Here is a 13,060-nt window from a genome sequence, read left to right as displayed (position 1 = left end):
ATTTTATGTTAAAATGACAGATTGAAGCTATATAATATCAACCGTTACAATGTCTCATTCAGAGACTGAAGTACATTCAGTGAAGATTGGGTTGTATTCGTCTCTTTGTGTGTGTATGTATGTATCCAAAGTCCCCACAATGCACCACAGGTTCCAGGAACTTTTTTGTGGCATTGAGTGTCTGATAGGTCTCATCTTCACTTTAGTCACGTAGTTCAGGTAATCATTTGAATCTATCCAGAGATGAGAGTCGTGTGGCAGGAATCTTTTTAATCAGACTGAACTGATGCTCTAGTTGTCATCTTTTCCCTCTAGTAATCAATGAGGGTATTTCTCCATCTTTAAGAAATCTGAAGAATTATTTTCTTTTCTGTCAACAGCACTTAATGTTCAACCCAAAACGAGAGTTCAGGAGGCCAAAAGCAGCTCTTCTGTTGTTCTTTATCCTCTTAGGTTTTGTTTGTCGTCTTTCTTTTTGACAGACGTGTTAATTCAGCATTCAGAGCGAGTGCTAAGGCTGCTTGAGAGATTTTAATCCACTGCTTTGTTTACTTGGATTGTTTGTGTGAATCAAGCTCTTAAAGAAAGACGATTGGAAACATGATTTAAATCTTCGGACATAATGAATATTTACATTTAGACATTTAGCAGACGCTTTTATCCAAAGCGACTTACAAGAATTAGGAAAAAATAAAGTGATTTATCATATGGAGGCCATAATACATGAAGTGCTTATACCAAGTTGCTAGTTTTTTCATTTACATAAAGACATTAACAGAGAACCTCCATTTTTTGTGTTTTCTGAAGGAATTGACCTTAAAATGAACTAATACACTGTATGTTTCTACACAATTGTTTGTTTTGTGTAATGTATTCAATGACCACGTTTACATGGACGTCAGTAATCAAATTATTTGCCTTATTCTGAGTAAGCTAATATTACGATTAAGGTGTTTACATGAGTTGCTTTAAGAATATACCTTTCATGTTCCCGTTTTACATGTTACACTACATAGTTCCATTAATGGCATACGTCATTACGTCCCTAAGCGACGCCGTTCGACGTTCCCTCCATAATTTCATGTATCAACAAACAGTTCGTCTTCGCCATGGTACCACATACAGTTTTTGGCGTTTCATTTATTTTCTAGAATTATTGGCATCTTTCTTGTTTCCCGTTCGGACCAAAAATGTGCTTTCTTACTTGAAGCCATGTTGTTTGCCGTAAAACGAAACGGCTGTCCACTGCTGTGCGTGTGTGTAACCTGTCGCAAAGTGCCGTGAAAGTTCCTACGCGCCAGTAATAGTGCGATTAAGGTGTGTACATGTCTATACCGCACTTCGATAATGCGACTAGAATAGGAGTACTCCACCCGTCTTAATTCGATTTGCGTTTACTACGATTATGAGTTTAGACGGATTAAGCTAATAAAAAAGTTCTGTTTACATGGTCCATTCTTAATCCGAGTATTGTCTTAATCGTGTTAATATCGGATTACCGTTGTTCATGTAAACGTGGTCACTGTTGCTCTCTCTTCTCCTTTTCGTAGTACGGACAGTTTTCTGAACCAACAGAAGTAACAACTGCAGCAGGTCCTCCCGGTCAATGTGCGGCACCATCCCTCAACTTATTGTCCAACACCTGTGTGCTGGTCAGCTGGGAGGTACAAATCTCGTTCATTTCGTGCAATTTCATATTAAAGGAAGCACAGTTTATTCATATGTATGGAGCATTCAGCCACCAGATACATATATGAATTCACTTTAAAATCTGATTACAATAGAATAAAATGGAATTGTGGTGGCAACAGGATCAAATAACTCAATTAATATAATCAAGTCAAGGAATAAAATTAAAATGTCAATTATAATAATATTTTGTTTTGTCAGCATATATTACGTACTAGGGATGTAACGATTCACTCAGCTCACGATGCGATGCGAGTCACGATTCTGATCTCACGATGCGATTTATTCACGGTTTACTGACGATTTATTTTTACAAAATGAGTTGAAACAAATTAGAAATGAACAACTTCCCTTGCATTATTTCTTAAATGCTTCACGTTTCTTTGTATAATAAAATAATGTTTTATTTCAAATATCAAAACTAAACTGCAATTTTATAACAAATTAATAATAGAAAAAGTCTCTTTAATATAAACAAACTAATACTGTCTGAGCTTTTCTTGGATTTTTTTGCATTTAAGAAATATCAGCATGTCCACGTTTAGATTTGCAGTGAAAATAGCGGCCCCTGCTGTTCAAAAAATGTATTGCGATTCAGTTCACACCTCAACCAATTTGAATCGTCACTCATTATAACCGATTTTCAACCAGCTCACGCTGAATCGTTACATCCCTATTACGTACGTATACAAACATTTATTAATAAGAGCTGAAATGTTATTTCGATCGTTTTTGTATTCACTGTTTGTTCTTGCTTCTCTGTTCAGAGTCCAGAGAGCTCAGGAGCCGACATCTCTGAGTATCGTCTGGAGTGGGGCAGAGAGGAGGAGCCCATGGAGCTCATTTACTGTGGCTCTGATACACAGTGTGAGATCTCTGACCTGACACCTGCTACTCATTACTACTGCAGACTTCAGGTAGAACTGAAGTGCTTACTATTTCATTACTCATCACTACTACATTACCATACTCGTGTCACTTGAACGGGTTGATTTATTTATGACATTTATTGTTCATGCGCAGTGATTTCCTATACCTGCATGCGTTTAATTGGCTTGTGAGGGTGGAATAATTTATCGATAAGGTCGAGCAGAGAATGGCTTTTAAAGTTCAATTACCCACACTGTCATGATGCTTTGCTTTTTAAATGATTGGAAATATTCAGCGTTTTATTTGTAATTAATGATATGGCTGTCTGCTTATTATTTTCCGTTATGACCCTTAATGGCCTTGAGACCAGGAAAGCGAAAATAACTGTTATTAAATGTTCTCAACCTTTACAGATGCAGAAATCTGCAATAAATAAGGATGTTTTTTCACTCTAAAACTTCGTTTTTGTCTTTGAAAACATAATGATTATGAGATCATTAAAGTTAATTCAAAGGTCATAGTATTTTTGGTGGTAAGATTGAATGTGATTAGCATATTAATATGTTTTTATGATTATGTTCTTACATGGGTGCAGTGTATGTACTATAGTCTCACAACCCGACCAAAGCTGAATATACTTGTCAGACTTGGTATATTTAGCCTGTGCACTTTGCTCATATTTTTGTCCATGTAATTATGACTAGAACACTGAACGAGTATAAAAGGAAAAGTAGGAAAAGTCAATGCCTCATTAACTGTTTCTGTTTGTGCACCGAGGCTGTAAAAACCCTCATTATGTCCATTATGTTTGCTGGTTACGTCAAGATGACGTGATGCAAAGTTTATTAAGATCATGAACAATGTTCATGATAATTATTTTGATTTATTAACCATTTCAGACCAGTGTTGGGTAAGTTACTCTCAAAAAGTAAATAATTACTAGTTACTAATTACATATTCAATAGTGTAATTAGATTACTGTACAAATTACTCTCTCCAAAAAGTATTTAGTTACTTATTACTAATTACTTTCTATATCCTACATCAACCTTGATTAGTTAAGTGATTCAAGGATAGACATGAAACGGCTCTTAATTCATTCAAATAAATAATATTAAACTACATAAAGTACTCTTATTAACTGACCAAAGTATTACAAATGTGAGAATTATATATTAAAGCACAGATTTTAAAGTTAGACTCTGAATTTTGATGTCAATTCCACTATTGCGCACACATATATTACACAAAGTATTTAGTTTAATTACATCAAAAGTAACTGTAATTAAATTACAGAAAAAATAAGAGTAATCCCTTACTTTACTTTTTCAATGGGAAAGTAATTAAATTACAGTAACTAATTACTTAGTAACTAGTTACACCCAACACTGTTCCAGACACATAACTCAAATGCCTTTACAGATAATGATAAGTGATAATGAGATACAAATTACAACAGTTACACCGTGTCTACACCGGACTCGAACATCCAGTGTGGACAAAATGTTAAATTATAATGGGTTCTAATGCGTTTCTAACATCTTTTTTCGTGTCACATCGTGCCGGTCGCGTCCGGTGTAGACAAGGTGTTACAGTCTACATGTATATGGACAGTATTCACACACCACACAACTACGGCGTGTGCTTATTGAACATTTCATTTTAAACCATTGTCATTGATGGGAAACCATTGTCATTGAAGTCTTCTGCACGTCTAGCTGTTGGAACATGGCTGGTTCTTCCACACCACACTCAACATTTTTATTAATTGAAATATCAAAGATTTGTCATTTCTTATTTGGTTTGTTAGCAGTCCATTACATATCGTACAAAAAAGCAGATATATTACTACAACACATCACAAGTACTGCTTTGTTATTTTTCTTAAGGCTGCAAATCAGGCAGGTGCGGGACCATACAGCGAGCCGCTCAGCTGTCAGACCCCTGCCACTGTGCCTGACCCAGTCTCAGTGTTGTACGTACTCGACCACGACCCCACATACAGTAGCGTATACTCGCCTTCCACGTGCTTGGCTTTAAAATGGGATGAACCCTGCAGCAACGGAGCAGAGATCACCTCTTACACACTTAAACTGGGAGAAGAGACCATCAGCCTGGGCAACAGCTTGTGTCATTTGTTGCAGAATCTACAGCCGGACAGTGAATATAGGTATGTGCATGTAGATGCATTACATTACTCTCATGTGTCTTAGGTTGCTTTCCAGTCCAACAGTGCAGATGTTTTTATAGTCCTGTTTTCTCACCTGTCAGAGACCATACGAGACCATAAATGCTGTCAAGAAACGATATGGCTGCACACCTTCCCAGACAACCATACAATGCTTGTTTAAAAGCATGTACTGTAGGAGGTGAGGAACGCCCACCTCACAACAAAGGCATGTCCATAATAACAACCATCTTATTTACCTTTAAACAAATACTAGTAAAGCAAATTAAAGCTTTAAATGAACATTCTTTTCTATTTACAATATCACATGTTTCATAGTTGTTTATATTTAAAGGCGGAATGGGTGAATTGGTAAGGTGCTAACTTTAGCCTGCTAGCACTGAAATCATGATCCCACCCTCCATGTGAATCGCCGTCCAAAGCCACGCCCCCCCCCCCCAATAACGATGTCATTGAGCTAATTCATAAAGGTCCACAGACTACATAAGCAACAGAATCAAAACCCATCAAACCCATCGTCAGCTCTTAAAGGGGCCGCATTCTTAAACCTGCTGCTGTGACTCCTGTCACTAATGTTACTCAAAGAACAAAAGAAAAGAGGAATTCAATGTGTTTTGTAGCTCTAATGAGAATTCTTATGGATTTCATTTACCATTAAAGACTGTAAAGTGTTTGAGAACTTCTGTATAGTTCCTACCTGTTAGACATGATAGCTCTCAATTATACTGTTGAATGGCTATAATTAATATTAAAATAAATAAATAAATAATCAATTTAATAGAGGCATCTGTTGCAGTACTAATATCAGAATGTTGTGTTTCATTCATAAAATGACGCTGTTAAAGAAATCTGTTGTTTCTACATTAATTTGGAGATTAAATCTGAAATTAATAAAACGTAAAATTATTTTTAAAAACATTTATTTTATGTGCGATTAATCACGATTAATCGCAGAAAAAAATTGTGTTTCCTGCAGTATGGGACAACGACAATGTATACCTAACACTGCTTTACAATAACCCTCTGAGGCAATTGTGTATCCTGCCGAGAGCAATAATGCTTCAGATGAGGTCTCATTTGCATTCAGGTTGTCATGCGTCTCAACAGAGTTGTACATTTGAGCGAAGAGTGAAGCCACAACCACGTCACCACCTCTGCCTGTTTGGTGGATGGCAGGTAAACAACAGCATGTTAATGACCCTTTTCGGCAGTGACACCCAAAACAGAGCGTCTGTCCCCGCATGGGGCCACCGCCGAGCGCACATCGCCCCCTCCAGCAGCCGCTTTACGCAACCCATGTTTTTATCTGAGAGCTTTCATTATAGCTTTCGAATTAGTGGATGGCATTCTCATCATCTGTGAGGAGGGTGAATTTTTTATAACTCACCCGTTTAACTTATATTAAGCCTTCAAATTCAGGAAATTAGATGCGTGGCCACTTGAGTGATAAGTGGTTTCAGCAACCAGCCGCCTCGGCTCCAACCACGCCACGATTATCCGGGAGTGACGCGCTGCTAAGATGGCGGCGGCCGGCTCCGCCCACTTTAAGCATCAAACTCCTCGGAAACCTACGGGTGACGTCACGGACACGAAATCCATATTTTACACAGTCTATGGTCGCATGGCGCCACGACACGGTGTTAGGGGTCAGGGTTAGGGTCAAGTTTGTTTTGTCCTCCCTGACTCTAATGTGCTTCTGTTACCCAGAGCACAACCAGATTCTTATGTTCAAAATCAGATATTTGAGCGAATGGGTTAACATGCATATGTCCAAGACAGTCGTTATTGTATCTTTTATCATTAGTTCACCACTGAACATACACTGTACTGTATACACTCACCTAAAGGATTATTAGGAACACCTGTTCAATTTCTCATTAATGCAATTATCTAATCAACCAATCACATGGCAGTTGCTTCAATGCATTTAGGGGTGTGGTCCTGGTCAAGACAATCTCCTGAACTCCAAACTGAATGTCAGAATGGGAAAGAAAGGTGATTTAAGCAATTTTGAGCGTGGCATGGTTGTTGGTGCCAGACGGGCCGGTCTGAGTATTTCACAATCTGCTCAGTTACTGGGATTTTCACGCACAACCATTTCTAGGGTTTACAAAGAATGGTGTGAAAAGGGAAAAACATCCAGTATGCGGCAGTCCTGTGGGCGAAAATGCCTTGTTGATGCTAGAGGTCAGAGGAGAATGGGCCGACTGATTCAAGCTGATAGAAGAGCAACTTTGACTGAAATAACCACTCGTTACAACCGAGGTATGCAGCAAAGCATTTGTGAAGCCACAACACGCACAACCTTGAGGCAGATGGGCTACAACAGCAGAAGACCCCACCGGGTACCACTCATCTCCACTACAAATAGGAAAAAGAGGCTACAATTTGCACGAGCTCACCAAAATTGGACAGTTGAAGACTGGAAAAATGTTGCCTGGTCTGATGAGTCTCGATTTCTGTTGAGACATTCAAATGGTAGAGTCAGAATTTGGCGTAAACAGAATGAGAACATGGATCCATCATGCCTTGTTACCACTGTGCAGGCTGGTGGTGGTGGTGTAATGGTGTGGGGGATGTTTTCTTGGCACACTTTAGGCCCCTTAGTGCCAATTGGGCATCGTTTAAATGCCACGGCCTACCTGAGCATTGTTTCTGACCATGTCCATCCCTTTATGACCACCATGTACCCATCCTCTAATGGCTACTTCCAGCAGGATAATGCACCATGTCACAAAGCTCGAATCATTTCAAATTGGTTTCTTGAACATGACAATGAGTTCACTGTACTAGAATGGCCCCCACAGTCACCAGATCTCAACCCGATAGAACATCTTTGGGATGTGGTGGAACGGGAGCTTCGTGCCCTGGATGTGCATCCCACAAATCTCCATCAACTGCAAGATGCTATCCTATCAATATGGGCCAACATTTCTAAAGAATGCTTTCAGCACCTTGTTGAATCAATGCCACGTAGAATTAAGGCAGTTCTGAAGGCGAAAGGGGGTCAAACACCGTATTAGTATGGTGTTCCTAATAATCCTTTAGGTGAGTGTATAATGTGTTAAATATGTTAAGTTACTCTCACAAAGACATTATCAATCAGGGTCAAACACTTGGTGTGGTGTAGACTGTATGGTCATTTGCTTTGAAATCGATTATGTCTTTTGTCATTAGGGGCGTTCAGACAAATGAAATCTCATGAAAGGTTAAAGTATGTTTTGTTTTCAGCTAAATGTCAGCCAAAGAGTCGTGTGTTGCTGGAGAAGCTGCTGTTAATTCAAGTCCGCTCCCCAACCTCCCCATATTCCAATTCCCAGATTTTAATTTGATTTAATAATACGACATGGCATATTTATGAATAATGGGGTGCTGTGCAAAGCGTAGCAAGTCTTGCAGCCCTTAAATATAAATCTGAATGAACTCACCAAGGTGAAAGTTAAGGATGCGGGTGATCATCTTTGCTTCTCTTAGACGTGACGTGGCTCATTCTTCTCACCTCGACGGGGATGAACCACACCTCATTTCACGAAAAGCCAAAGCTCTTTATCATGTACAAACAAGAAGTAGCCTATTGTTGTGTCGGGGTTTATTCGAGTGTGAAGTGTTCCACCCCAGACCTCTGACGCTTGCTGTGTATGTTTGTGTTCCTGTTCAAAAAACACCGTGTTTATCTGGGAAATGTCATGCAATGTAACACGTGGTTGACAGGAAAACTAGGGTACATCTGTTGGTCTGTTGATAAACAAATGTGAGTCTGTCCTACACTAGATCCATACACGCATATTCAGAAGATATTCAGCACGCGTGTGAACAATTTGCACGTCTAGAACAAACAGCAGTTGCAAAATGACAGGAAATGTTGTGAAACATGTTGGTACACTGACCGTGCTTCTGTTGTTTCCATGTGTCTCTATTGACAGTCTGCTTGTTGTGATTGGAAAGCAAACCCAAATCCAGATATGCTTGAGGCTTTTGCTTTACAATATGGAAAGTTCAGCTGTGAGATAAGATGGCTTGACTCTCTTGCTATAAGCAAGTATTCAGTTGTTGACCTGTCCAAAATTCTGTTTAAGTTACTCTTGAAAACGATCATATTGTTCAATTACAATATTAAATGATTTCTTTTGATCAGTGAGAAGATCTGCAGGGTTTCTCGTGTCTTACTCCATATAAACAAGTAATGTGATAATGATCAGCTATTTTATTACTTGAAACGATATGTAGCGCCAGTAAAGTTGATATGGTTCCACAAAGAAGCTTTAACTTTCTTTCACAAAAGGTTCTTTGTAGTGAAAAAAAATTCTCTAGGCTATAAAAAGGAAAGAAATGATTATTTTAAAGATCCAGTGTATGAAATTTAGCGGCATCTAGTGGTGAGGTTTTGAAATGCAACCAACGGCTCACTCAACTGCTCCCCCCTCCCTTTCGAAGCACTACGGTGGCTGACACAGGACTAAGATGTCGTCACGTTTTCGCTTCTTTGTCGAAGGAGATAACGAATTTACGAAACGCGCTCTGTAGAGCAGTTTATCCATTTAGGGCTACTGTAGAAACAACATGGTGAATTCCATGTAAAGGGACCTGCGGTGTATGTAGATAGAAATAGCTCATTCTAAGGTAATAAACACAACACTTCATTTGTTTCTTTATACACCTCTGAAGACATGGTTATGTGTATTATAACTACATCTGAAAATCCCTTGCCATCCTCCTACGAGAGCCTGCAGACTGACTGACCATCCCAGCCCCATCTCAGGCAATTCCATCACCACCCAAGAGTAAAGCGACCATCTGACCATCCCAGCTCAGGCAATTCCATCCCCAACCAAGAGCAAAAACGGACTACTTGTCACGTTAATGCTGAATTTATAATACTTGATATTTGATGCTAAACTTACATCACATGACAGCAGTTTGAAGTTATAGCTTTGATTGGAGGTTGCTGGGTGGGTGTTTGTGGGGAGTGGGGGGGGGGCTTGTTGTGGTTTGGGGGGTTTCATTTGTTGGGGCTGTGTGGGTCTGGTTTTGTGGTCGATGTCAGACAACAGAGGAATAAAGTTACATTATGCCATTACTATTTTTCCCTGGTTGTTCCTCTGTTGTCTGGTGTCGATCGCAGAATGGGACCGGGTTGGACCTGCATGGTTTTGGCGGGTGGCTCTTCCTGTTCTTCGTGGACGTTTGCTCGGTGGCTTTTGGTGGGGGTCACTGAGTGCAGCTATGACACATCAGAGGAGATCTGGCCCTCCCGGCTGAGCCTGGCTTCTCCCGAGGTTTTTTTCTCCATTTATTCATCGTTGGAGTTTGGGTTCCTCGCCACAGCAGGGCAGTGTTGGCTTGCTCACCGGGAGACTGCATTTATTCATTCATTTATTTATTAGATATTATTTATTAGAATGATCTTGCTTGGTCTATAAACACCATGCAGTGTGCTGTGTTTTACCTTTCTGTGTTTTCTGTTTTTCTTATTTGCTCCTGTAAAGCTGCTTTGGAACAATGCACATTGTGAAAAGCGCTGTATAAATAAATTGAATTGAATTGAATTATATTGCATTTCTGTCAATGTATGCTCCAAAAAATTACACACTGGACCTTTAAGGACCTTTGCCTAAAGGGTCCTTTGTGGAACCAAAAATTGTTCTTCTGTGGCTTTACTGTGAAGAACTTTAATATTACTTTTATTTTTTAGTTAATAGACCAACATTCAGAAATCAAAATGGGGTTTGAATGGTACGGTTTTGATGAAATAAAGGTTTGTTATAGGAATTCCTTACTTGTTAATGAGTTATTGATTTGCCTCCACCCATAGACCTTGTGCTGAAGTTCAGATGAAGTCTGTACTGCCCCTCATACAAATCAAGCTTTAGAAAAACATAAACAATTTTCACCTTTCAGTAATAGCAATCGTGGACATTGCTTTGTGTAATGCACACATTTAGTGGATTACAATTTCATGCATTACCAGTTATGAGATCCAGATTGAAATATTGATGTCTAGGGAATAAGAAATACTTTGCTCTGCCATTTCTCACTTTTTTTAGTTAAAGGCCTCTTTTTCTGTAAGATTGTTCCTTTCTGTATATCATTTAGGATCACCTGGTGTACTGTACTCTTTTGTCCACTGTAATTATTGGAACATTTTGGTGTGTGATATATATGTATATTTTTGGGATTTTGCATTGTTGTCTAGTAGGAAAGTTCAAATCTCAAAAAAAGCAACATTGGCTTTACTATAAAAACAAGTATGAAACTTGTCCGCCGTGTGTTGTAATGGCGTTGTGTCTCTGTGTCAGTGTGCAGATTCAGGCAGTAAATGAAATCGGTGCTGGTCCCCTGAGCCCTCCCCTGCTGGCCCGCACCAGGCAGCTGCCCCCCGTCCCACCCAGACTGGAGTGCACCGCCGCCGGACCCCAGAGCCTCAAACTCAGATGGGGAGACAGCAGCAATGCCAAGAACATGCTCGGAGACGAGATGGTCTACAACCTGCAGATGGAGGACAAGAACAAAAGGTGAGTTTGTCTCTATCGTGCGTTATAAACATCAGTAGATACACTGCTGGGAGGAAAATTGAATTCATTTTGAAGGCAGACTGTGAGCAGTGATTTAATTTGGCCAAGGTGAGATGTCACTGGAGCTATGATAGCTCATTTTGTATATTTTAGTAGAGATTTTTTTCGATAAACATGCCGATTAAATACAGAGATAAAACAATTAGATGACAGTTTTCTTTCAGAAATAACTGTTTGAAGTTATTACTAGTGTTATGGCCTGTACTAGACCAGACAAACCAACACTATACAGCAGAGAGACAGGCCACTGCAGTTTAACCTACACAAGTTTGGCTTATGTCCTACATCTAATTGTAATTTTTGATAGTATTTTTTGGCAAACTGGCATATTGGCAGTTGCTTGTGAGCGGGCGCTGAGCCTGACAGATGGGAATTTAATCAAACATAATGCATTCCCGAACAGCAGTTTCAAAAATCATTTTATTGTTAGTTTGGTTCATTTTCTCATTATGCGCTCTGGCCAGATGTAACCTGCCGCTAATGGTCAACAGACGGAACGTTTTTTTGTACCAGAATCCACATGAACCTATTGTAACTCTCCTAGACCGGTATGAGATTAAAGGGACAGTTCTGCCCAAAAAAAATTCTGTCATTTAGTCACCCTCAGGTTGTTCCAAATCTAAATAAATTTCTTTGTTCTAATGGACACGGAGAAAGATATTTGGAAGAATGCTTGTAACCAAACAGTTCTTGACCACCATTGACTACCATAGTAGGAAAAGGACAATGGAAGTCAAAAGTGCCCCAGAACGGATCTTCTTTTGTGTTTAACAGAACAAAGAAATGTATAAAGCAATTTTTTCAAACATTCTTCCAAAATATCTTTGTGTTCAACAGAACAACAAAACTGACACAGGTTTGGAACAACTTGAGAGTGAGTAAATGAAGAGAGAATTTTCATTTTTGGGTCAATCAAGAGTTGATTGAGATTTTTCTTAGGATTCTCTTTTGCTTCTCAGTTTAAATCTCATATGTTTCCTTTAAAGTTTCACAAATTGTAATTGGATTTAGCTATGCTAGTCTGATTCGTTTTATATTTTACGATTGGATTCATTTTATTTTTGTATTTTTTGAATTTGAAAAGATTTTAGGTTATAAACGTATTAACTTAGTAAATTAATATCTAAATACTACCTTGCAATGTTGGTATGCATTTGGTACATATAGTACTACTGTATATGTAATATGTATATATATTATTATTGCATCCAGTTGTTTATTGCGTCTTATTCTGTTCAGACAGTGAAGGTCACGAAATGAAACTTCAAAGACACAGTTGTAAACAGAAAGGCTATCATTTGGTAACATAATCTCTGTTTGTGCAATAACCCTGATCAAATTAGAGCAATAACCATTCTGACTAAAGCAATTGCCACGATCAACATTAGAATTTGGTAAACATTTCTTTCTTTTTTTTGGCACATTCGCTATGCTAATTATAATCAATTCAGCTGCTTCGATCAATTCAGAGCAATGAGGAAAGATCAAACTCCATTCGTTGCTGAAATGGGCTTTGAACGTTCTGCTATTACATCCAGAATCCTATTAGTGGTCAGATTGCCATAGTAACCATAGATGTACTATCCATCAAATGAACAATTGCAGGTATTCTGTCAGACCTCTTCTCTCTGGACCACTCTGGTCATTTTTTCCCTTTGAAAAATTGTTTCTTCTGGATTATGTTTTATAATCCACTGGATGCTGTGGTGCCACTTGACAAGGTTGATGTTCAGTTCTGTTT

At 38.9% G+C, this 13,060-nt stretch overlaps 1 protein-coding gene across 3 annotated transcripts in view; it reads left to right on the top strand.

Moving 5' to 3' along the window:
- Positions 1-13,060, top strand: part of fndc3ba (fibronectin type III domain containing 3Ba) — a 152,269-nt gene that overhangs the window by 129,377 nt on the left and 9,832 nt on the right. For all 3 annotated transcript variants that reach the window (XM_057333414.1, XM_057333413.1, XM_057333415.1), the window contains 4 exons: positions 1,551-1,664; positions 2,457-2,606; positions 4,449-4,729; positions 11,044-11,259. In XM_057333414.1, coding sequence (XP_057189397.1) covers positions 1,551-1,664; positions 2,457-2,606; positions 4,449-4,729; positions 11,044-11,259 — 761 coding nt within the window. The remainder of the gene's footprint in view (positions 1-1,550; positions 1,665-2,456; positions 2,607-4,448; positions 4,730-11,043; positions 11,260-13,060) is intronic.

Source organism: Triplophysa rosa, linkage group LG5 (genome assembly GCF_024868665.1).
Source record: "Triplophysa rosa linkage group LG5, Trosa_1v2, whole genome shotgun sequence".
Taxonomy (NCBI): domain Eukaryota; kingdom Metazoa; phylum Chordata; class Actinopteri; order Cypriniformes; family Nemacheilidae; genus Triplophysa; species Triplophysa rosa.
This window is presented reverse-complemented; position numbering and strand designations above follow the sequence as displayed.